Source organism: Lissotriton vulgaris, chromosome 2_2, assembly GCF_964263255.1.
Source record: "Lissotriton vulgaris chromosome 2_2, aLisVul1.2, whole genome shotgun sequence".
In the NCBI taxonomy this organism is placed as follows: domain Eukaryota; kingdom Metazoa; phylum Chordata; class Amphibia; order Caudata; family Salamandridae; genus Lissotriton; species Lissotriton vulgaris.
Window position 1 is genome coordinate 325,322,576 of NC_141688.1, and position 26,815 is coordinate 325,349,390.

Below are 26,815 nucleotides of genomic sequence, written 5' to 3' on the forward strand. Positions count from 1 at the left end.
GAAGTAAACATGAGCTGAAGATGACACACATACTTAGGGGCTTTTTTCACAGGTGATCTATTTTGCATCCCACTAGTTCAGTCCAGTTAGATCTAGTACTTTTAAATCCCCTTTTGATTCTAACAACATGAGATAAAAATTAGTGGTCAATGTCATACATAAACCCTGGGAATTGATCAATGAGGGAGAGAGAAACGACACGCAGGCAAAGATCATGATTGGTGCGGCACCAGATTCACCCTAACCAAAGAAGGCGACAGCAAGACTACTTAAAGGCTCTGTGAAGCATTCTGTCTTTACTGACTGGGGCCAAGATTAAATTCACGCACACAGGCGGGAATCCTCACCTTGTAGACATGGGCCCAGGATACGCAACAATACTATTCTCTAGACCTGCATTTCTGCGATCTCTTAATGCACTCCTTCGCCACATACTTACTCGGAGTCTTTGTTTTTCCTACAAGTTATTGTTCTGGTGATATTTAAAAGCCAATGTTGCTAATATATCTTAATGCACAACTAATCCTGAATACATAAGGAGGCTTAATTTGCAGTTAAGTGGAAAGTCGAAGAATCTGGGCATAAAAGTTATCAGTCACCTCCAATTCTGGGAAACGAATAGTTTCTTACCTGTCGTGTAGTTTTGCAGCTTGAAGATCTTTCTGGATTCACTATGCTGTGCATTATTCCGCGGTCTAGGGGTTGGGTCTGGAATGGTATTCTTTTCTCTTTTTTTTTCCATAGCCCAGGTGGGCGTTGACTTCCCACCCTTTGGTGTACTTCCTGTGACGTCAACACGCTTCCTGCAGAAGCTCCCACCTTTGGGCGCCATCCTCGGATTCTTTTTTTCTTGTTTTTGCGTTATGTTTGCGAATCCTCTTAATGTTTTCAATGTTTTCTTAACACCTTCGCTGCAGCGGCTATTCCGACCCAGCGCAGCGGTCACACGCTGGTGACGGAACCGCTCCGTCACCAGCCTCGGGTGAGCTGTGCTGATGACGGAGCGGTTCCGTCATGGCTCCGCCCACTCAATAGAACGCCCAGCGCAGGCGCGGAATCCGCCCCGTGCAGGCGCGTCGGGCGGGCCATGACGGTACCGCTCCGTCATCAGCACAGCGCCACCGCGGCTGATGACGGAGCGGTTCCGTCATCAGCATTGAAGAGGTTAAGTAAATGAATTTCCACTTGGTCTCTTAAGGTGTCTGTATATTGTCCTTGTATTTCCACCTTCTTCTCCTGCCTCATCTTTCTGGCAGAGGCGGTTGGGTTCGCTAGTGAATCCAGAAAGAAACTATTCGTATTGCAGCGTGAATCTTTCAGGATTCATTAGGCTGTGCATAGACTTTGTAGCGGTTTCTTATGTTTGTGGCGGCTGGGTGGAAGATGAGTGTTGGTTATTGAATATATGTTGAAGCACTTTCTGTACTACTTGTGCTTCCTTGTTCATCTGTATGTCCATACAGTAGTGCTTAGTGAACGTGTGCACTGAAGCCCATGTTGCTGCCAGGCATATGTCTTGAATGGGTGTGTTTGCCAGGAAGGCTATTGTTGCTCCCTTTTTCCTGGTAGAGTGGGCTTGTGCCACCTCTGTTAGTTCTTGACCTGCCTGTTTGTGGCAGAATTGTATCGTTTGTGCAATCCATCGGGCAATGGTTCCCTTTGTTACTGGTCTACCCAGGAAACTGCTTGCAAAGGACACAAAGAACTGCTTTGTTTTCCTGTGGTCTTTAGTTCTTTCCATGAAGTGCATGACCGCCCTTCTAGCGTCCAGAGTGTGCAGTGCCTTCTCTGCGCTTGTGAATGGTTTCTGAAAGAAGCTTGGTATTTGTATTGTCTAGTTCATGTGAAACCTGGACACCACTTTTGGCATAAAGTGTGGATTAGTCCTGATTACCACCCTGTCATTGTGTATTTGGATGTAAGGTTCTTGTAGCGTTAGCACTTGCAGCTCGCTTACCCTGCGTAGCAAAGTGATTGCCACTAGAAAGGCTGTCTTCATCGTGCGCATTTGCAGTGAGGCCTTATGAATGGGTTCAAAAGGCGGCTTCATAAGTTCTGTTAGGACTAATTTAAGGTTCCATGCCGGTGGCGGCATCCTTTTGGGTGGGGCGATCCTTTTAGCCCCATCCTGGAATCTTTTTACTACTTGTGATGTAAAGAAGCTCTTTCCGGTCTCTCCTCTTGTGTAGGCTACTATCGCTGCTAGGTGTACCCTCAGAGAGGTGGAACTCAGGCTTGCTTTTAGCAGATGTGTTAAATATTTTAGCACTGTTGATTCCCTAGTCATCTTCTTGGGTAGTTTTTCCCCGATGTACCATTGTGTGAATCTTTTCTATTTTGCCAAATAGCACCTCAGTGTGGTAAATGTTCTTGCCTCTCGTAGCACCCGCAGTGTGCTCTCCGGCAGTTTCATGTGTGCAAACTCTATGTCTTCAGGAGCCATGCAGCTAGGCTGAGGCTATCTGGCTCCGGGTGCAGTACCTCTCTGTTTTGAATGGAGAGTAAGTTTATTCTTTTCCCGAAATTGTGGGGTGGTCCCTGCGCCATTTCCACTATTTGTGAGAACCAGGTCTGCCTTGCCCACTTTGGAGCCACCAGGATCAGCGTCATGTTGCTGGTTCTGCATTTGATGAGTACCCTGTGTATCAGTGGTATCGGGGGGGGGAAGGGAGGGGGGGGGGAAGCGTAGGCAAATGTTTTCGACCAGCTTATCCATAGGGCATTCCCCTGGGATTGTTACCCTGGTTGCCTGGATGCGAAGTATCGACATTTTGCATTCTGATGTGTTGCAAATAGGTCTACTGTTGGTGTCCCCCACTTCTTGAATAGCCTTTGTGTTTCTTGTGCATTGAGCTCCCACTCATGGGATGCCGATGTCTGTCTGCTGAGCCAGTCTGCCTCCACGTTGTCCTTTCCTGGTAGATGTATGGCCAGGAGGTCTATTTCTAGTGGGATGGCCCATCTCCATATCTCCTACGCTAGGCTGGATAGTGTGACTGATTGTGTTCCTCCCTGCTTGTTGATGTAGAACATCGTTGTGGTGTTGTCAATTTGTATCAACACTCTTTGCCCGTACAGTTGTTTCTGGAAGGCTTTTAGGGCGAGGAACACGGTCTTTAGCTCCAGGTAGTTGATGTGCTTGATCGCATTTGTTGTAGTTGAGCTGGCTCATGTGTGCTCCCCATCCCTTCTGGGATGCGTCTGTGGTGGTGGTCACTGTTGGGTTTTGTGGTGTTAAAGGCTTCCCCTTTGTTATGTTCTCCTTGTTCCACCACGCTAGCTCTTCTTGCACTGCGTGCGTTACAACCACTAGATCTTTTCAACTCCCTGTAGCGTGTGACCATTGTTGTTGCAGCCATTCCTGGAATGGTCTCATGTGGAGCCGTACATTGGGGACTAGGTGTATGCAGGACGCCATCATCCCTCACGGTCAGACATCGCCCCTTCTGGTACGGACGTGTCACCTTCAGCAGGGCAAGTGTTCTCTTGTTGCTAGGGAACGCTTTGCTCTGTATGGTGTTGATCTGTGCCCCTAGGAAGATCTTTACTTGTTCTGGTTCCATTGAGGATTTCCCCCAGTGTATTGAGAATCACAGTTCTGTTAGCGTTTTGGTGACCCGCTGTGCATGTTTTTTGCATTGTCTGTAGGAACATGCCTTTATTAGCCAGTCGTCGAGGTAGGGGTATACATGAATCCCTTCCCTCCGTAGGTGCGCTGCCATGGCTGCGAGGCACTTGGTGAAGACTCTGGGAGCAGATTTTAGTCCGAAGGCCAGGGCTGTGAACTGGTAGTGTGCTTTGTTGATGGCAAATCTCAGTAGATGTTTGTGTTGCCTGTTCATGGGAATGTGTAGGTAAGCGTCTTTGAGGTCTATGGTGGACATAAAGTCTCTGTCCCTTATCTGAGGAATGACTTCTTGTGGAGATGTCATTTTGAATTTTTGTATTTTTATGTATTGGTTTAGGAACCGGAGGTCCAGGATGGGTCTCAACGTTTCATCCACCTTTGCTGTGAGGAAGTGGTTCGAGTACACTCCTTGGTTTCTTTCTTTGAATGGTACTGTTTCTATGGCCCCTTTGCGGAGGAGTTCTTGTGCTTCCTCTATGAGTAGCGATAGTTCTTTTGCTGAGCTCGCCCTTCCTTTTGGTTTCCTGTTTGGCGGTTTCTTTTGCAGTTCTATGCAGTATCCGGAACTGTATGATGTTCAGTATCCATTTGTCTGTTGTTATTTTCTTCCATTCCTGGAAGCAGTGCTTTAGTCTGGTGCTTTAGTCTGCCTCCCACTGGTGTTACATGTTCGTTGTTTTTTAGTCCCTGTAACCCATTTTTATTGACTTTGTTGTGCCCCTCCCGTAGAGGTGTTGTGTGGGTGGGCACGCTTGGTGGTGCGGAGTCACTTTGAGGTCCAGTGAGGTCTATCCTCTTACTTTCTTTGTCTGTGGTAGCCCAGAGTTTGTGGGAACGTTGGCCCTTTTCCTGGCTGTTGCTGCAATGATTGAGTCAGCCGTAACGGATCCCTGGATGTAGGTGGGATCTTTAGAGGAGTGTTAGTATTTCTTCTCTGTCCTAGGTGTGACAGACCTGCAGCTTGCTGGTTCTTGGAATGCCTCCCTCCCCTGGTCCAGGACACTTGGTAGAATGGGGAGGAATTGACTCCTTGTTTGAGAAGGGAGCAGGGTCGCTAAGAGGAAGCAGAACTTTGGTTTTTCTTCCTCCAGTTTCACTCCATAAGCTATTGCTGCGTTCCTGATGACCATGTTGTAGATCCCAATGTCATCTGGCGGCGAAGGGCTCGAAGGATACGTCTCCACGGCCTCTTCCGAGCTTTCGGCGTTGAGGTCCTGCCAATCGAGGTCCTGCGCCACCGAGGATGCCGAGCCCAAACTCGTGCACTGGTCTTCCTCGCCATAGTATAGGCCCTCTCCCTCTTGGTGTTCTTGGGGCTCTGGAGTTTGTCGGCTCTTCGGCGTCGAACTCCTCTTCGTCCTCGACCTCAACGATCGTCGTCGCCGGCTTTGACGGGATGGTGAACCTTGTCATCCGTTCGTCAAATTCTCTTTTACTTTGCAGGATGTTATCCATTTCAGGCCTCGAGCCTTCTCTTTTTCCCTTCCATTTTGGCAGCCTGTTCGGCTTAGAGTGTTTCGGATGATCTCTTCGACGTAGACGTCGAAGTAGCCTTCGGGTCCTTTTCCTTCGGCGTCGACGATCCAGACCCAACGGCGCAAAAAAGAATCTGAATATGGCGCCCAAAGTTGGGAGCTTCCGCAGGAAGCATGCCGACGTCACAGGAAGTACACCAAAAGGTGGGACGTCGACGCCCACCTGTACTACGAAGAAAAAAAATCCAGACCCAACCACTAGACCGCGGAATAATGCACAGCATAGTGAATCCAGAAAGATTCACGCTGCATTTCCTGGGCAGAAGCAACATTCTCCACATGCTAAACCCCAGGACTTCTTTTGCCTTTGGGGCTGGGTCCAAATCCTCACCACCATCATGATCACCCGTCATGCACCCTGTGGGAGAAGTATCCTCAGGAGCAGTGCAGGCAGCAGCCATTGCTTCACCAACAAGGTCCAGAAACTATTACCATGAGGTAGACAGGGTCTCCTGCCCATTGGGAGCAGCTGTGTCCCTGTAGACAGGATGTCTCTTTTCCATGCATTTCTTGCGCTCTATGCTGAGTGAGCAGTTACCAGGCTCAAGACCATAAACAGCGGACACTTCTGCTTATATACTGTGGTGTGTCCTGAGAGGCGGCCATGCAACAGTCAGGCAAAGAACACAGAAACACTCCCCTGGCGCACAAGCAATGATGATGGTCTGCAACTAGAGAAGAACATGCCAAATAAAGCCGAGCAACCTCAGCTCAAACGCCTCTACCAAGACATGCCCTGCAGCAGCTAATGCAGCGGAGCAGGGCAGACAGGGCCCGTGCAGCACCGTCAGAGTGCCAAGAATAGGATTAGCAGCACCAGCCACCCTGCACCAGCTTTATCACTTCACTTTAGCCCTAAACATGAGCGCTACCCACGGCCCCTACACAAGGTCCCCACCCACGGCCCTACACATGGCTAGCGCTGTAAAGCAGAGTCAGGAAAGTGGAGCTACAAAGGTGAAGTCCCACTACAAGCATTCCATAGATCAGAAGACATTGATGATTGAGTAGGAGGTAATGGACAAGGAAGTGGAGTTAGGCCCCACTATAGGATGTCTGGTAATACAGAATGATTTCATCATCACGATATATGGAAGAGGGGTTAGGCCCCACTATAGGATGTCTGGTAATACAGAATGATTTCATCATCACGATATATGGAAGAGGGGTTAGGCCCCACTATAGGATGTCTGGTAATACAGAATGATTTCATCATCACGATATATGGAAGAGGGGTTAGGCCCCACTATATGATGTCAGGTAATACAGAATGATTTCATCATCACAATATATGGAAGAGGGGTTAGGCTCCACTATAGGATGTCTGGTAATACAGAATGATTTCAGTGACAATAGATTAGGCCGGGTTACCTACAGAATGGCTACTGTACTCTCAAACCATTGATAATATAAGTTACGGTTGTTAAAATTATGGGTTTAAGATCATTATTTTTTATAATCACCAATTATTTTTAAGTGTTTTATACATAAAGTTGTTTAAGTTCCATTGTGAGAGATTGTGGAGTGGTTGACTGGCGTTGCTTAGATCTATGTCAAGTATCTGAAACCGAAACGCGTCTACTGGTGTACCGCAAATGTCTAGAGCATATCAGGCAAGCATCTGAAGATATGTGCTTGTTTACGTTGAAGTGTATGTTAATGTATACTCTGCACTGTTTCTTGGTGTTTCTCATCATTCCTGTTAGAAATGAGATCTCTGGTTGGCTGAGGCTTGCGCCAAAGCCAGGCAGAGACCACCACTCTAGTTAGGGCTAGGGAGTTACACTCCAAAGATAACCCCTGCTCACACACTTGGTAGCGTGGCACGAGCAGTAAGGCTTATCCTGGAGGCCATGTGTAAAGCATTTGCGCACGCACCCACCAGAAACAACATCCCAGGCCCTCCACAAAAGGAACGCCACACAAGGTTATATCAATAATAGCCTTTGTATTCTCAAAACACATTAGAATAGTAATCACATTATGTACAATGTGCCAACGGGCACTGGTCAATATTTACAAGGGATTATATACACAGGACAGGGCCACATGGACCACTGTCAGAGACATCACAGAGTGAACTTGGTAAAAGTGAACTAGATCCTAAACATACACGTAAAATAGGCCATAGAACAGTACAACCAGTAAACACTGGTAATCACTGTACTTTGCAACAGTCTGTGACATGAAATCCATCATGCACAGTATCCCATAAGTCTAAATGCATTAGACCCTAACCACCTAAGTAAAAATTACACTAGGGGCGTAAATCACACAGGGAAGTATAATCTCCCTAACACAAACCTAAATAGGTAAAACAACCTCATAAGCATAAACCCTATCTCTGGAGGTATCAAACAGGGTGCGCAAAACATACTATACACAATACATTTCCTAGCACCCAAAAGCGTTAGCACATAAATCACATTAGGGCTGGCGCCCTGTAAAAGTAACCATCCCCCTGGCCAACGGGCCATCTCAAATAGGGGGGCTCAAATGCCCTATGTCCCAAAGTCAGGGCTGCTGCCTAGGCAGCTAAAGTCAAGGGTGTGCCACTGCGCAAAACCTAAACGTGGAAGCTGCCCACTACTTGCTGGGCAGCTGAGGACAGGGTCAGAACAGGGCCTAAACGCTGCAGCTGGCACTAAGTGCTGCGCAGCTGTGGAGGCAAGGCAGGGATGAAGGAGGGCGTCCCACTGCTAGAGTCAAAAGAACAGGTCCCCTGAAAGAAATACCTTAACGGTGCAGCTGCCCACTACTTGCTGGGCAGCTGTAAAAGGAAAACTGCGGCATGGGCTCTCACTGGCCCTGGAACAAATGCGCCACACGTTGGAGCCATCTAGGCTCTAAAATGCAAATGCTACTTACCAGTATGCATCTGTTCTTGGCATGTAGGGCTGCTGACATTCATACCTGTGCATAGATCGCCGCCTAGTGTTGGGTCCGGATGATTGCACATTGTTGTCCTGGAAGAGTCTTCGAAGTATCACGAGATAGGTGGCTCCTCCCCTGGACTACAGTGCGCATGGGCATCGACTCCATCCCCAGATTGTTTTTAGCCATTGTGGCCGAGATGGAGTGAACTATGTGAGTGATGACCATGCTATGAGCATATACATGAATACTGCAGCTGCTACAGGCGCCGGGGAGAAGGGCGGGCGATATGAATGTCAGCAGCCCTACATGCCAAGAACAGATGCATACTGGTAAGTAGCATTTGCAGTTCGAGGCATGTGGGCTGCTGAATTGATATCTGTGCATAGAATAAATAGCAGTCCCTCCATTAGCGGCGGCCGCCCGTGCCAGCTGCAGCAGTTTGGAAAAGTGTTTTGAGAACAGCCTGCCCTACAGCTGCCTGCTGTTTAGAGTGCACGTCTACACAGTAATGTTTAGTAAATGTATGTGTGGTAGACCATGTGGCTGCTCTACATATATCCTCTAAGGGAATGTTCCCAAGGAAGGCCATAGAGGCCCCCAACTTTCTGGTGGAGTGGGCTCTTGGTGGAATTGTAAGAGTGCGTTTAGCTTTTGCGTAACAGATCTGAATACATTTCACGATCCACCTAGCAATACCAGCCTTGGAAATAGCGTTACCCTTGTGGTGTGATGCAAAGGCAACGAAAAGCTGCTTAGTCTTTCTAAAATCCTTGGTCCTGTCAATGTAATACATCAGGGCCCTTTTAACGTCAAGGGTGTGGAGCATCCGCTCCGCCAGCGACTCAGGATTTTGAAAAAACACCGGCAACTCGATGGTCTGGTTTATGTGGAACTGAGACACAACCTTGGGTAGAAATTTAGGGTTATTGCGGAGCACTACCCTGTTAGCATGGACTTGGAAAAAAGGCTCTTGGATGGTGAGGGCCTGCAACTCACTAACCCTCCGTAGCGATGTAATTGCTACTAAGAAAGCCACTTTCCAAGTCAGGAACTGAAGCTCGCAAGAGTGTAGTGGCTCAAAAGGAGGACCCATCAGCCTTGTAAGAACCACATTGAGGTTCCATTCTGGAGCTGGTGGTGTCCGTGGTGGAATGACCCTTTTGAGTCCTTCCAGAAATGCTTTGATAGCAGGAACCTTGAAAAGTGAAAGGTGTTGTCTATTCTGGAGGTATGCGGCCATCGCAGACAGGTGAATGCGGATGTAAGTATACGCCAAATTGCATTGGTACAGATGGAACAGGTAACAGATGATGTTCTGAATGGAAGCATCCAGCGGGTTAATGTCGTGGTTCGCACAATAAATGACAAACCGCTTCCATTTAGCCGCATAACATGCTCTAGTAGTGGGCTTTCTTGCCTCCCGAATGATGTCCATGCAATCCGGGGGAAGATTGAGGTAGCCAAACTCTAGGACTTCAGGAGCCAGATCGCCAGGTTGAGCTGTTGCGGATCTGGGTGCTGAATGTCGCCATGGCTCTGCGTCAGAAGGCTGGGTGTGAGATGGAAGCCTTTGATGCGGTACCACGGAAAGTTCCAGAAACGTGGTGTACCATGGTTGGCGAGCCCACATTGGAGCAACCAGGATGAGAGTCATCGAGTGCTGCCTGAGCTTGCGCGCCACCAGCGGTATCAGAGGTGCTGGGGGAAAAGCGTACGCAAATCTGCCTGACCAGTTCATCCATATCGCATTGCCCTGCGATTGCGGGTGTGGGAACATGGCGGCGAAGCTTTGGCATTTTGCGTTCTCCCTTGTGGCGAACAGGTCTATCTCTGGATGACCCCACCTTTGGAAGTACGGTTGGAGTACTGATGGATGTATCTCCCACTTGTGCATTTGGTGGCTGTGCCTGCTGAGCAGGTCCGCCATCTGATTGTCTTTGCCTGGGAGATGTTCTGCCATCAGGAAAATGTTCCTCTGAATGGCCCACTTCCACATGCTCTGAGCCAGATGAGACAGCTGCGGAGAGTGTGTGCCTCCCTGTTTCTGAATGTAGTACATGGCCGTCATGTTGTCCGTCCGGATCAACACGACCTTGTTGCACAGATGTACTTTGAATGCCTTTAAGGCCATGAAGATCGCTATAAGTTCCAGTACATTGATGTGCATCTTCCTTTGCTGTAGTGTCCATAGTCCCTGCACTGTGTAGTGGAGTACATGCGCTCCCCATCCCTGGAGAGAAGCGTCCGTCGTCAGGATAATCTGTGGCACAGGCTCTTGGAACGGTCGGCCCTTGCAAAGGTTTTGTGGATTCCACCAATGCAGAGAGTTGTATGCCCGACCGCTCACCAACACTAGGTCTGTTAGTTGCCCGTGAGCCTGAGTCCACTGACGTGCTAGGCACTCCTGAAGCGGACGCATATGTAGTCTCGCGTGCGGGACAATGGAGATGCAGGAGGCCATCATGCCTATCTACTGCATGAACACTTTCGCTGGAAGCGAGTGCTGAGGTCTGAATCTCTGGATCAGCGTCTGAATACTGGAGACTCTCACTGAATTTGGCTGCGCAGTGGCCGCCAGAGTGTTTATTGTCGCGCCCAGATACTGCCGTATGTGGGCGGGCTGGAGATGGGATTTCGGGTAATTCAGTGAGAACCCCAGATCGTGCAGGAGATGAATGGTGCGAGACACGTGGTTGGCGCACTGTTGTTCCGACTTCGCCTGAATGAGCCAGTCGTCCAGATAGGGGTAGACGTGGATGTTTTGACGTCTTAGATGCGCCGCCACGGTCACCAGGCACTTCGTAAAGACCCTGGGCGCTGTGGTGACCCCAAAAGGCAGAACCCTGAACTGGTAGTGCTGGTTTTGAATGGTGAACCTTAGGTACTTCCTGTGTGAAGGATGCAGGGGAATGTGAAAGTATGCATCCTTGAGATCCAGAGTAGCTAGGAAGTCCCCTTGCCGAAGCAGCGGGAGAACCTGCTGCAACGTGAGCATATGGAAATGTTCTGACAGAATGTACCAGTTGAGGGGCCTGAGGTCCAGGATGGGCCTGAGGGATCCGTCCTTTTTGGGAATTAGAAAGTACAGAGAGTAAACCCCGGTTCCCCTTTCTTGCAGTGGAACGAGCTCTATTGCCCCTTTTTAAAGCATGACTTGGACTTCCTGCTGCAACAAGTGCAAGTGCTCGCCGGACATAGGACGGTTTCTTGGAGGTATGTTTGGTGGAGTGGAAGTGAGTTCCAGACAATAACCGTATTGGATAAGAGATTTGACCCACCTGTCTGTGGTGATGGATTTCCACGCGGGCAGGAACTGCTGGAGTCTCCCCCCGACTGGTGTTGTGTGGTCGGGGGGCAGTGACAAGGCGTCACCGTTTGCTGGCGGTGGAGGACCTGGAGCTGTTATTTCCACGTCCTCTGCCTTTGACGTTGTTGCCTCGGTAACCACCTCTACCCTTGTTGGTGTATGAGGATTGGGTGTTGCTTTTATAGTATTGCGTGGATTGTTACGCTTGACCCCTTGAGGTGCCTCTGTTATTGGAGCGGCGAAAGGAACCACCCCGAAACTGCTGGGACTGTAGGGCACCCATAGATTTAGCAGTGTCAGTGTCTTTTTTCATTTTTTCAAGGGTTGCATCCACTTCTGGCCCAAACAGGTGGTCTGGATTAACTGTTTGGTTTAAGATGGTAGTCTGAATGTCTGGTTTAAAGCCTGATATTCTAAGCCATGCATGCCTACGCAGTAGCACGCTAGTGTTTATAGCTCTGGAGGCGGTATCAGCCACGTCCAGTGCGCACTTAATTGAAGCATTGGTGATAAGCTTCCCCTCCTGAATCAACATTTCAGCTCCCTCCTTGTACTGATCAGGTAAGTGCTGTAGAAGGGTTTCTAGGGTGTCATAGTGTGCCCTATCGTAGCGTGCAAGTAGCGCTTGCGTGTTTGAAATGCGCCACATATTAGCTGCCTGCGCAGCGATACGTTTCCCTGAAGCTTCAAAGACCTTCGATTCTTTGTCTGGGGGAGGAGCATCACCCGTGGTCTGTGAGTTTGCCCGCTTACGTGCGTTGGAGACAACCAAAGAGTCCAGTGGCAACTGTCCCTTGATGTACGTTGGATCAGTGGGCGCTGCCTTGTATTTTTTGTCAATACGAGGATTGATGACTCTTGCCCGGGTGGGCTCCCTGAAAACCTCAGCACTACTTTGAGCATTGGCAATGTCTTGACAGTCTTTTCAGCCACTGAGAAAGTGTCAAAAAGAAAATCGACATCCACTGGGTCAGCATGGAGGTCGACATCATGATTGGCTGCAGCTCTTTCAATTAGAGCGTTGAAGGCTGCAGAGTCCTCTGTTGGGGAAGTTTTTGCAGCAAAAAGCTGCGGCTCGTGTCCTGACTGAGGGTCCTCAGGGTCGCCCCCAGCAGACCATGGCTCATTGACATCCTCTGGATCCGAGTACGCTGGATAAGTATACTCCTTCTCCTCGTCCCCGTCACCCTCCCCAGCGTTAGAGTGAGTGGGTGAGAGCTCCAGACCTTGTGGAGATGCAGGCTCCATAGGGGCAGATGCACCCGCAGAGTCCAACTTCTTTTTAAGGGGAATATGGAAATGCTCCAACACAGGCTCCGGGGTGATCTTCCTTTTAAGGAGAGAGAGCTTGCCTGTGTTGGCGTCGATGACAACCTCTCGACGCTCCTCGTCCGCTAGCGGCTGGTGCCGTGGCTTCGGCACTACCAAGGATGCTTTCGGCGTAGAAACCACCTTCAAGGGCACCCCGGCCCCAGGCGTCGTTTTTGGCGGCAGCGTGAAGTGAATCGGCGTCTGCGCCTTCGCCGGTTTCTGTGGAGGCTTCGGCGTCACATCCTTCGGCTCGAGAGCCACTGCCTCCTTCCGAATACGCTGAAGGGACTCCGTGACCTTCTTGGTGAGTGAGGGGGAGGGCCGGACCGGCTCGAGCGAGTCCTCCGAGTCCGGATTCGGGTCGGCGACCAAAGCCGCAGTCTTCGCAGCCGACACAGCACCTCCCTTTGCTTTGTCGACCGGGATCGGTGCAGCCGGAGACTTGGGGTCGTCCTGACGTTTCTTCGAGGCCTTCTTAGGGTCATCGACCTTCTTGGCGTCGACGCGGCTCTTCAGAGCGTCGACCAGCTTCGGCGCCGACGCAGCCGCGTCGGGCATTTTCGCCTTCGGCTTCGACACGGGGGTCTTCGGATCGGCCATTTTGGCGTGGCTTTTGAGCTCGGCGGCCATCTTGGATTTCTTCGGCGCCGAGGCCTCTGGAGCCTTTGATCCAACCAGTGCGACTTGCACTTACGGTTTCGATACAGATGGTGCTGACCCCGATGGCTTCACTTTCGGTTTCTGTACCGGGAGTGGCGCATCACCAATGTCCGTGGCCGGGCCCGGAGGCGGGGCCGTGGGACGCGTATTGAGGTCTTGGGTAAGGCCCGAAGGCGATCCCTCGACCTGGGCCTTATGCTGGGGTTCGGCCCCGGAGTCAGTCTGAGGATGCTCCTCTTCCGAGCTATCCTCTACGGTGGCAATGGCCCCGTCGTCGTCCCCTACCTCCTCGACGACTTCCTCGAACTCCTCGTCTCCCGCGTCGTAGTCTTCCTCGCCCTGCGACGCCGGGTTAGAGTCCGAAACATTCAGGATGGTGTCGTCTTTAACATCTTCTTCAAAGATGTTTGCTGGTGGGGGCGCCGATATTTGGACCTGCAGTCTTGCGGCCCGACGTAGCTTGAGAGTCTTCTTCGACCGGAACTTGGAGCAGGCCATACACTTGGCCTCGTCGTGGTCCGGCGACAAGCATCTGTTGCACACTGGGTGCACGTCGATGTGCGAATACTTTGAGGCACACACTGGGCACCTCTTAAATGGAGTTCGTTCCATGTTGAAGTAGTCTGGAGCGTCGTGTAGGCCCGTCCGCGCCGACAGCACGCAGAAGGGCAGCAAGTGTTCGGAGCCGATGAATAAACCAACCCGAACGATAGACAATACCGACGCGAGTCCTAAAGACCTTTTGGTCTCAAGTAAAGAAAGTTAAACAACTATCGATTCCGACAGAGGGAACCGAAACACATCCGAACCCAATGGCGGAAAAAAACAATCTGGGGATGGAGTCGATGCCCATGCGCACTGTAGTCCAGGGGAGGAGCCACCTATCTCGTGATACTTCGAAGACTCTTCCAGGACAACAATGTGCAATCATCCGGACCCAACACTAGGCGGCGATCTATGCACAGATATGAATTCAGCAGCCCACATGCCTCGAACATAGTCATGCCGTATGGAGCACATGGGCTCCTGAAATACATATGGCCCAATCAAGAAAGAACTTGCCCCCAAAACTGAGGCATCCCACGGGGATCAGCAAAGGCCCCTTTGGGACCTTTCAAAGAAACATGGCCCCACTGTTGGACTCCTGCTCGGTGGACTCGAAAAGGGCAACTGGGGACCATAGTTGGAGCCTCACGGGCTCGCAAGATAATTAATGCCCCCATCGGTGGAGCCATCTGATTCTCAAAATAACTGGGGCCTCGTTGGAGCCACGTAGGCTTGGTAATGAAAACATGCACCCTGTTGGAGCGGCCCGCTGCCAGACGGGGCCGCTCGCAAGAAAACACTGTCCTGGTGCCTCCAAGGCACCACGATGCACACCCGGAGCTTCCCCCCCCAGCCCTTCAACACTCATCGGGCTGTTCTCCTCTGGCGGGGGCTCCTCGGACGGTGGCACTTCTCACAATGCGGCAGGGGGGCAGGCCCCGACAATGTGCCTAGCGCCCCCCTCCGCAGGCGGTGCTTGCGGGGCTCTCTCTCCTCAAGAGAGCCCCGCCTTTACAATGTGCCAGCTTCACTCGGTCCCCCATCTCGGGATCGAGACTTAGTGTGGAGCCCGCAAGGCTCGATGCGGCTTCTCCCCGGCCAGGGAGAAGAGCGGAAGTGACGCTGGCTGGGCCCGCCCCCAGTCAGGCAAGGCCGCCTGGCTTCCAGGTCAGGCCTGCCCCACACAAGCAGCTCAGCGGAAGATTTAGAACGCGGCTGGGGCCGCGGCGGTAAAACGCGGGGTAGGCACCCGCTTTAGAGATAACATTCAAAAGCGGCCATAATCGGGGTGGGCACCCGAATTTAAACATAAAACCAAGCAGACAGAAGGCAGGGTGGCACCTGGAAGTTAATATCGAAAATAAGCGGGTGGGCACCCGTGCTGCCACCATAAATGCAGTAATGAGGGGTAGGCTCCCTTAATATAAGGGTAAATTAAGATAAAGCGCTTCCCAGTCTCTAAAAGGCTGTAGCAAGCCTTGGCTAAAGCAAATAAAGAGCAACAGTTCCAAAGAGTCCATCAGGCATCCAGGGGCAGGGCAGGGCCCAGTGAGGCAAGCCTTCCCCTGGGCCCCAGCAGCCCGCCCCTGGTTGTTTCAAGTCAAGAACATTTTACATGGGGTCACAGCCCCATTTTATACACACATTTCCTTTGTCTCCAAAGGTGCAGGCAAGGGGAGAACAAGATGCAACTGGTTCTGGAGCACTTTGTTTTGCTCAGCTACCCTCTCTATTCACAGGACAGGCCAGGGACATCAGACGCACCACGGGGGTGGAGCCAGCATTGTGGAGGGAAGGCCCAGCCCTATTCAGGTCCCAGGTGCAACTCCTCCCTCCCATAAACATGCAGATCTCTCCACTCACCACCGGGGCAGACCCATCCTGACTCCTGGAGCCAGGCACACCAGCCAGCTCCTGTCAATTCACATTTACTGCACAGACATGCCAACTTCTAAAAGTGGCACTTCCACACTAGACATATTGAATCTGCGCACACCGTCGCGCAGCATTTAATCTCACGAGTTCGCACATACCAAACTTGACCCTGCACTCCACTTGCATCAGGAACTACCATGGGCACACATATCCCCATGCATTCCTATGGGAGGGCAGGCCAATCTCACCACACACACTCAGAGCGCACGCACTTCACACTGGGCCACAGTGCTAAAGTGCGCAGAAGCCAGAAATCACTACCATTATGTAATATTAAAAGGCAAAAAGTTCAGGGGTGAACCTGCCAGAAGGGCCAAGTCCAACAGTTCCTAATTAATGAACTAATGAGCAATGAAATAAATATCTTAAATAAATAGAATTTTATATATGACTATTATTACGCTACCATTTTGAACATCGGAGTATCTTTAAAAAATATTGTACACAAACTGCTAAAATCCCTTTGCATGAACTAACGGATACACTCACTATTCGGGATCTGGTAGGGCTAGAAAGAAGATGTTATGATGGAGAAAAAACGTAAAGAATCCTTTAGGGCATTATGTGTGGCCATGTGATTCGCAACCTGCTTAACCTCCAGCAGGCATCGTTCAATGCATCAATTTGCATCAATAAAAAGATCATATTTGTCACCTCTGTGGCAAGTATTAGAGGTATCAACCAACACAGTGTATGCTAGCTATGTATTTGTGGACTAGAGATTGCGTCAGACGTGCACTGCTGTCCTGAAGAAGAGCATGAACACGCTGGCCGCTATAAGGTTTTAGTTTTATGAAACCATTTCTTTAGGATACTGCGCTGGGACACCTGGAAACATGTAAAAGACTCTAATGATATGAAAAACAAAAAAGGGGGTGTTTGGTGTAAAGCAAAAAAACATTTCACTCACAAATGTTCTGATATCGATTACTTGAACGCAGCCAAGCCCTTTGGAATACGAGACCCACCTTTTAAAATGAAGCAGGGTTTACAATTTTTAACCAAAGAGTTTCCAAATGCTAGCCACAAAGAAAACCTGGTGGGTAGCTGTAAGATTATTTCTTCAAGTGATATTTTACTCAGAGGTTTTCGACTCTCAAACAGATGGAAAAGTGACCCAACAGATCATCATCTTGTCCATGGATGGATCAATAGTCTGATTTCTGCTTCTGAATCAATCAGTTTGAGCTTTGAGTATAGAACTGTGGTCCATGTTAAAGCCCGTGATACAGTTTATTGAGATGGTGTTTTGTTCATTTTGGTCCATTCACATCAACCCAGACATTTGTATTTAGGTATTTGTGTCATCCTCTCCATCGGATGCTGGCAGATCCTGGTCTACCTGCTGGGAGTGCCCTTTACTTCTGCATGGCTGTACTGCGCAACCTGTAACTTGGGCCTAAAAGTCTGAGCACTGTTAATGGAAGGCCTTTAAATATCAGGTGGCCAAACTCAGCACCATTACATTTAGCTATCAGCAAAAACATGAAATACAATTAACTTCCTACACCAATGCGAAGATGTACAAATTATTATTACAAACAATCCCAAATACAAATCCACTCTGTATGTTCTCCCCACTCCTACCGAAGCTTTAGAATCATCATAAATCATTCATTCTTCAACACATGGACTTGCACCAGAAATCTAACTTCTGGTCAGCTCACACCTGGACTCCAAGGCAGACTGAAAAGAGAAAGGGGCCGATTTAGATCTTGGCAGACAGGTTACTCATTCACAATGACGACGGATATTCCGTCCACCTTTATATAAATCCCATCGGCTATAGTAAGATTTCTATTTCGACGGACGGGAGATCCATCACTGTTGTGACAGAGTAACTCGTCAACCAAGATCCAACACAGGCCCAAATTCTTCAAACAGGAAAAGGGAGCTAAAAGTAACTGGAGCTCAGGGTTCCCAGCCTCTTTTTCAACCATGTTTAACCTTTTATGGACCTAAACCACATTCTCGGATTGGTGCTAGTAATAGCGTGGAAATGAACATTACCTCCCCTGCCAGGCAGACCAGACGACAGCTTCTTCACGCGCAGTTTCTTGGACAGAGGCTCCTGTGTGCCGCCACCCTGCTTCCTCTTCCCAGGACAGACGTGGTTTGCCTTTTCCTCAGGGTCTGGTTGAGGCTTCTTCTCTTTCTCGGTTTTCTTTGGGGCCATTGTGCTCACTAGAGACAAAACACAGGTGCTGAATGTGAAAACAGAGCTGGGAGGCCCAGTAGGCCCTGTAAAGTGCCTGCATTAACAATAATGACTAAGGATGCTCAAACAAGTGCTTTCACGCAACCTCCCCTCACATTCCAACCTCATCATCGAAGTAACTCAAGTCAGTGCCCTGGAAGCCTGCCGAGGCTCACACAGCAAAGTTCAGGATTGCGAAGAGAGCAGTTAAAAGTCAGGCAGACAATCACTAAACACGAGGAAGGCTCCGCGCAGAGGATCCGAGGGCGCCCTGGTATACAGACCACACTCACTCTACAGGAGGAAGGCTCCGCGCAGAGGATCCGAGGGCGCCCTGGTATACAGACCACACTCACTCTACAGGAGGAAGGCTCCGCACAGAGGATCCGAGGGCGCCCTGGTATACAGATCACACTCACTCTACAGGAGGAAGGCTCCGCGCAGAGGATCCGAGGGCGCCCTGGCATACAGACCACACTCACTCTACAGTAGGAAGGCTGCGTGCAGAGGATCCGAGGGCGCCCTGGCATACAGACCACACTCACTCTACAGGAGGAAGGCTCCGCGCAGAGGATCCGAGGGCGCCCTGGCATACAGACCACACTCACTCTACAGGAGGAAGGCTGCGCGCAGAGGATCCGAGGGCGCCCTGGCATACAGACCACACTCACTCTACAGGAGGAAGACTGCGCGCAGAGGATCCGAGGGCGCCCTGGCATACAGACCACACTCACTCTACAGGAGGAAGGCTCCGCGCAGAGGATCCGAGGGCGCCCTGGTATACAGACCACACTCACTCTACAGGAGGAAGGCTGCGCGCAGTGGATCCGAGGGCGTCCTGGTATACAGACCACACTCACTCTACAGGAGGAAGGCTCCACGCAGAGTATCCGAGGGCGCCCTGGTATACAAACCACACTCACTCTACAGGAGGAAGGCTGCGCACAGAGGATCCGAGGGCGCCCAGGTATACAGCCGGACCACTTAAGGGGGCAAGACCGCACATCATAATGTTGAGAGAGTGCTGCAGACCCAGCATGGGGAATGACTGCACAAACTGGATCAACACTAACATGACAGTATAACAGAAGTGTGCTGGTGCTAGCTTTGGCGGGGAAGGCAGACTGATGAAGAGAGCCCACGCAAACCGCCTGCAAGGAATAGCAGAATAAGGCAGATCCAGCACAGAGAGCAGCAGTACGGAGAGGAAGGTGGGCTGTACATGATGATGGCACTAGTGAGGTCATGAATGATGCCATTCGAGATATCATCAGTAATTGCGTCAATTATGTCATAAGCGATGTCATTTGAAGGTCATAAACAGTGCTTGGGTGGAGATTATAGTTAGCTTTGTGTTATTTGAGCACCTAACTAGAACGTCACTTTAACCTTTAGTTTTTTTCAGTGAATAAATACGTGATATATATATATATATATATAGATCTCCAAACGATAGGTTGCCCAAAGAAGGAAGTGCCACATAGGTAAGTTTTGCTCCATAAATTTACTGCCGGCGACAGATGTGCATACTCGAGCTTCAACAACACAACACAGTCTTTACGCCAAACGCGTTTCAGGATTAATTCCCTTTCTCAATGGCGTTTCTAATACAGCTGAGACAATCTTAGTCCTTTATTTGTTGGTGTTTTACCCATAGTATCTTGCCACAGTGGGCGTGGCCCGCACGGCCCTCTGGTCTTTGTAGTTGATTTTGCTATATATCAAATGGAATATACACACATTATATATATATATATATATGCGAGGATTGTGGTGTATTATATGGTTTTGTTGTGCAACCTCACTGTGTAATATGCTCACAAAACTGTCTTTGGTCCACTCAGGCTTGTTTTTAAAAACTCTTGCTTAACCCTGGGTAGTTGTGGCTTTGAGCCAACAAAAGGAACTATGGTAAAGCATTTAGAAGCACCAAACAACAGAATTAGAAGGGCACACACATAAAAGAAATCTGCCACCAATCAATAAAAATAGTTTTTATTTTTACAAATTATCCAAAACAAAGATGAGCTCATTCCACTGGAGGATCCTAGAGCTATAGATTTTTTTTTAAAACATAAAGCTGAGCTCTTTAGTAAAAAGCGCATACAAGTATTGGTAACTGTAAAGTTTGAAAACTTTTGAAAAGTTAGGGAGAGTTGTATTTGTCTACTGCGGCCTGGACTGGGTGACCAATTCCGACAGGGAGGAGGTCAGGAGGCCAATAAGGAATATTTGGACAGTTACCTGGTCACCAAAGCATCTCAAGTCCAGTTCCACACTTTACATCAAAACCGTCGTAGACTTCCATAGAGTGGTCCTGTTGCTGAGGATGCAGAGGATGCTGAAATATGCTCTGGATGCTGTGTGGTCGAAAGGGGTCTCCTTGTGGGCGTTCTGGGTAAGATGGGGCAACGTTGGCCACAGGAGTCGGTGTTCCTTGAACTTCTCTTTGGAGCAGTAGAAGGCCTGCAGCGGCTGGGCTGCTATCTCTTCGCTCACAGAAGGTCCCGCTGTTTCCTTTGGTGAGGTCTAGTAGCTGCCTTTGGCGACCAATCCGCTTTCATTCAGGGCATATTTAAGGATTCACTCTAAATTCTGACACCCTCTGTTGATTTTCATACTGTCTCGATCCATGCTGCTTTTCCCCAAGGCCTAAGAAACTAGACTCTTTACTGCTATTATTAAATTCTTTCTCGGACCTTATTCCATCCGATCTCTTTTGTGCTGTACAAACTCCTAGCCGATCATTCACTCCGCTACAGGAACCTCCTCTATTCTGTAGCTGGAACGTGTATATCACCAACCTGAAGACTGTGTGAAGATCATTCACTCTTCTCACTTATTTTTGAAGACCGGTAAAAACTGACCCCTGCATTAAAGAAAACCTCAAACTTCTTTCAGAGGCTCTCAGAAACCATCACCGTCCATCACACTTCTTTTCTTAATATGAAAACAATTCTTGAAAGGACAGAGGATACCACTTTCAGCAGCACCTTGATCTTCACAACCTTTGCCAGCCCCACCAGTCTGGATCTTGGGGGCCAATATCCAAGTTACAGACGAGCACCTATCAAAACACAGATAATGGTGATCTCTTGGTGCGGCTTGGCTGGCCAGTGGCCTTTGATACAGTCCACTGCTAGGGTTGGCACGAAACTATTCCTACAGGCATGGTATAAATAATACTCGTTTCAACAGGTTCATGTCATCCCTTCCTGGCAGACAACAATTTATGCAAATGGGATCCTCCAACTCTCCACCAAAACAGCGCAATGGAGTCACCCAGGGTTCTATTTTCCATCAAATCTCAAGTCGTTCTTATGCACAACTCTCCATCCTTCAAGGAACAGAACAGGAAATGGTACAGCTTGGTTACAGCTTTAATTACGATGCATAATAAAGTCCCTGCTAAAATCCAAGAACCTCCGATGAAAGTCCAGGGCCTTTGTCTTGTTACACATCGACAGAGGTAACGTTCTTTTCACTGGCCTCCCAGGATCGTCTCTCCAGCCAATAAGACAATTTTCCAGGCGGCGGCCAGTCGACAACAATAGAAGGTTTGAGCAGGTCTCTCCTCTGAAACGTTCGCATCGGCTCCCTCTCTACGCCAGAATCCTCGTTGAAGTTAGGTATGTGACCTACAAACCAACTCCCAAGAGAACACCTCACTCTTTGGCTACCAAACTCGAGGCATAGGGTGGCACGCAGACTTCAAGGAGTATTTATCTTCCAATGTGGGCATCCCAAGGACGTACAACGAAGATGCCCGCCAAGAGCCTTTCCATCACATAGAACACGATTCCAGCATGACGGCCCTCTGCAACTCAGACGTTCTCCCTCATTGCTACAATTAAGAAAAGAACTCAAACCCCGCTGCTGCACAATTCTCCTGAAACATTCCTCCTTTGAGATATTATTAGATATTGGTTTGACTTTTAATCATGAACATGGGGACAAGTCTCACAGCTGTGAGATAAGTATCAAAAGTGCTCCACTGCCTTCTGGAGTCAGGTCCACACCATAGAAGCACCCCCAATAAAATGGAAATAAAATAAACAGTGGTGGGACGGAAATATATACTGAGAAATTGAATTATTGTTCAGTATTTGAGAGCACACTCAACACGCTCAATGAGAATGGATGTGAGCCATGTATGGATTGACGTGCAAGTTGTGGAGATACAGTGATGATGACCTGGTGATGAACACATTGAAGTTCTGTCAATCACGGTCAGGCTGGTTTCCCAGGGCCTCTGTGACTCAAGGGCACTAAGGCAAACCTTGCGACAACTACTGCCGCTGTTCTTGGTGAAACAGGAGCTAGGCACGACTGCAAGCTCACTGAATTACCAAGTACCTGCTCTTCCGATTAACTTTGAGGGTATAGCGAGGTCAAACCATTGAGGATTACTCTGCGATCTCCAGCTGTACCTTTATTACGCTCCCTTCATTGGCTTCCCGTAAAAAAGTGTGCCCTTTTCAAACATATGTGTTTGGTCTTTGAATCACTGCACGGAAAGAGACCATGTTATCTTAAAAACAAACTGCAGCCTTATATCTCGCTATGCCGGCTAAGAACCAGGGAGCTACTACCGCTATACCCCAAAACGTATCCATACAGCTAGACATGGTGGCCGCTCCTTTTCTTTCTTGGCTCCCAAACACTGGAATCAGCCACCTGTGCCCCTGCATTCTTGCTCAGACGTAATCCTCTTCAAGAAACTCCTTAAAACATGGTTGTTTGATCTTTAATCACCTTATGGAATTGTGAACTGTATCGGGCGGCTTTGGTGCAGAGAGATCCCCTCGGGGATGATTCGTGCACCTAACAAATAAATATAAATGATATCAAATTAATAATAAGAGAGCAGTTGTGTGTTAGAACACTTATATTAGCTAACACACACAGCTCAAATAATAAATGAACTGTTCAAGTGGCGCAATTCGTTTAAGTAAAATATATAAAAATTGTATTCATATAAAGTAAAAGGTTCTTAGTTTCTTTCAGTAGAGTTGAGGCCTATCATTCCCTGAATAAGGCTTCCTTCAAGGTACTCTAAGCCAGTTGGATCCAGGAGCAGGGAGCAGTGATACATTGTTACTACGACTGAATCTACCAAGTTCAGCACAAGGTGTTTCGCCCAGCCACAAGGCCCACTTTTAAGTACTTACTAAGTGCGGGCGGGTGTCTGACCTGGGGAAAAAGGGAGGTGACTCGCCGGTCGATCCATTCCAATACCACGATACTCTGGAGTACTCGGACAGGAGGACCAGACACACCAATACTGCTGGAGATGGCTGCTCAGGCTGCGATCCACGCTGATCTGCAATGTTAAGAGGGAGTGGATGAAGAACCAACGGCTCAGAGGACACCTCTCTCGCTGGAGCACTCAAGGTCGCAAATTCCGATCTGTGTTCCAAAGATGGTCTCACTTCATGTGCAGAGAAATCTTCAGGTTGGGCTGCCACACACGCAGTGCCACGCAAACTCGAAAGAAGATCAGAGCGTGGCATTTTTCACTCACCACGCCACTCGTGTTCGCAGATGCAGAGTTCATAGTGGCAAAGCTGAATTCACTTTTCCGTGCACAGAGAAATCCTTGGTGGGGTGGGCAGGTGAAGTTGTTTTCAGTTCTCCGTGCACTTCACACACTGAAGGTCTTCAGAGCAGCAGAGTGTCAAATGGACCAGGGGCGCAAGAGTGAATCACGGCAGGGTTTCTGCACATCAAGCACTCTTCCTCCTCGCAAGCTGTAGCAGCGAGAGATCTTCCAGAGTCGTGAGGGGTCGCCCCTCAAAGAATGATAGCCAAAGACTCTGCCTCTTCAGTATTCCTCTGCACAGGAGTACCAGGCTTCTTCCAAGTGAAACGTGAACATGTGATATGCCACCGAGGTCAGCTGCATCCAGCCTCAGCCACCTGTAGATCTGAATCCCTAAGTCTAGACAGATTCGAATTTATTCCCAAACTTTAGGGGTTTCAACCCTGTCAGAGTGCCTTTTCTTCCTGCGTGTCACAGCTCCCCTACAACCAGCCACGCAGACACTGCCACCCGTTGGTGTATCGACTTCCAGGCAGCTCTGCCCAGACAAATGCAGCTGGGGTCCTCTCTCTCTCAACCAGAACATAACACATGATGTGGAGGTTTTGCTGGCAGCCTTTCTCCTGAACATAAAGTGGGCCGCCATGATTGTGTCTTGGGCCACTTCTTTTTCAGATATTGCTCTTACCAGGCAACAGGCCGGTGGTACTGGCCTGGGGCAGGCCCAGTGAACAACAAAAGACACTCCCTGCTTCATTCACTGAACATCAGAACCAAGGCACGTGCACTTTGCTTCCCAATAGATTTTAGAGTGGGGGCGTAGTGTAGGGGACAGGTAGGGACAAGGGGGTCCAGCAGCATAGACTACTACCATACCTTATCGTGCACCACGCAACCTTAGGGGCTGCATACATGCTGGTGGGCACCAGCCTTGGAGTACACCACCTCTTAGGTAGCTAAGCACATTCATGCACCCAAAATACATTTGATGGGCTCGGTTATTACATAAAGGACTTTGACACAGGTCTCCTGAACTAGAAAACATACCAAGTCTTTGAGACTGACACCATGAGTAGCACGCTGTCAAATGAATACAGCAGCCAGACGTGAGAGACTGCACAGAATCACAAAGGGAGCGAAGGCAGACAGTCTCCACCCTGGGTGCAGTAAAAGGGCCAGTATCTGACTACTACACTCGCTCACTGGGATAGAGCAGCATCCCTATTTTATGCAGATCAATCCGTTTTGATTAGTTATCACATTTAGGGTGCAACATACCACTTCAGGAGAAAAAACGAATTTTCAAAGCTAAATCCTACCTCCTTATATCCCAAATCGATAAGACCAGAAGCTGCCCAAGCAAACTTTTCAGCATCATCAGGCAACAGACAAAGTCTTCCAGGGAAACTTTTATTAACTACTCACCTGAGATATGTGAGGAGTTCCCTAATCTCTAAACTGAGAAGATCAAGAAGATAGAACAGTCTCTTAATAACGTCTCAAATTCAATCTCCCCCATCTATCTAACTGAATGGCGCTCGAGAAAGAGCTACGCGGACAAGTCAGTTGACTTTCCTTCCTCACTACTGAACCCAAACAATACCACCTGGAATGAATTTAAAGGTGCTAAGTGTAGACAACTTCACCATATACAGTATGAAGTCTACTTCTCACTTCTCTGATCCAATCCCTGCCTCTCTAATCAAAGAGATCAGACGCCTCATCTCCCCTATCCTCTCTGGACTTCGATAATCAACTCCTCTCTGTCGCAAGGAGCCGTTCTAGACTACCTGAAATCAGGTCAGGGTACCCCACGCCTCGAGAAAAATGGAGCTGACCAGGAAGACATGGACAGTTTCCGAATGAAGCGCAACCTCCCTGTCCTGGTCAAAGTACTAGAAAATGTGCAGTCTCTCAAGTCAAACAACATATTAAAGGTGCTGATTGAAGAGACACATTCTTGTTTGAGGGCTGAGAAACCAAGAGTGTAATCTGCCAGTCTTGTTATAATTAACTACGCTCTCTCCATTCTAGACAAAGGGAACTCATGTCTACTGGTTCTTCTCGAACCTTCCTTGGTCTTTAACACATCGAGAACAACATTCTTCTCAATGCTCTAAAGTCATGTATGAGGATCGACTACTTTTCTTCCTAACTCAAAAAACGCTGCCCTCAAACTAAACTAAAACACTCCTGTCAATGCCTTCCCCGGTGAGTCAAGTGGTTCCCCGGGGCTCCTCCCCATCAATGCCTGCATCAGTCAGTCAAGGATATCTCGGGGGCTACTCCCCATCAATGCCTGCATCGGTCAGTCAAGGGGTTCTCGGGGGTTCCGCCCAATCAATGTCTGCATCGGTCAGTCAAGGTGATCCCCAGGGCTCCTCCCCATCAATGCCTGCATCAGTCAGTCAAGGATATCTCGGGGGCTACTCCCCATCAATGCCTGCATCGGTCAGTCAAGGGGATCTCGGGGGCTCCTCCCCATCAATGCCTGCATCGGTCAGTCAAGGGGATCTCGGGGGCTCCTCCCCATCAATGCCTGCATCGGTCAGTCAAGGGGTTCTCGGGGGCTCCTCCCCATCAATGCCTGCATCGGTCAGTCAAGGGGCCCATCAATGCCTGCATCGGTCAGTCAAGGGGTTCTCGGGGGCTCCTCCCCCTCAATGCCTGCATCGGTCAGTCAAGGGGATCTCGGGGGCTCCTCCCCATCAATGCCTGCATCGGTCAGTCAAGGGAATCTCGGGGGCTCCTCCCCATCAATGCCTGCATCGGTCAGTCAAGGGGTTCTCGGGGGCTCCTCCCCATCAATGCCTGCATCGGTTAGTCAAGGGGATCTCGGGGGCTCCTCCCCATCAATGCCTGCATCGGTCAGTCAAGGGGATCTCGGGGGCTCCTCCCCATCAATGCCTGCATCGGTCAGTCAAGGGGTTCCACTGGGCTCCTCCCCATCAATGCCTGCATCGGTCAGTCAAGGGGATCTCGGGGGCTCCTCCCCATCAATGCCTGCATCGGTCAGTCAAGGGGATCTCAGGGGCTCCTCCCCATCAATGCCTGCATCGGTCAGTCAAGGGGTTCTCGGGGGCTCCTCCCCATCAATGCCTGCATCGGTCAGTCAAGGGGATCTCGATGGCTCCTCCCCATCAATGCCTGCATCGGTCAGTCAAGGGGTTCTCGGGGGCTCCTCCCCATCAATGCCTGCATCGGTCAGTCAAGGCGATCTCGGGGGCTCCTCCCCATCAATGCCTGCATCGGTCAGTCAAGGGGTTCCACTGGGCTC

The 26,815-nt window shown here is 49.5% G+C and overlaps 1 protein-coding gene across 2 annotated transcripts in view; it reads right to left on the minus strand.

Moving 5' to 3' along the window:
* Positions 1–26,815, minus strand: part of DDB2 (damage specific DNA binding protein 2) — a 123,002-nt gene that overhangs the window by 87,753 nt on the left and 8,434 nt on the right. For both annotated transcript variants that reach the window (XM_086959714.1, XM_086959715.1), the window contains exon 2: positions 17,810–17,983. In XM_086959714.1, the coding sequence (XP_086815840.1) occupies positions 17,810–17,975 (166 nt within the window). In that variant the 5' untranslated portion in view covers positions 17,976–17,983. The remainder of the gene's footprint in view (positions 1–17,809; positions 17,984–26,815) is intronic.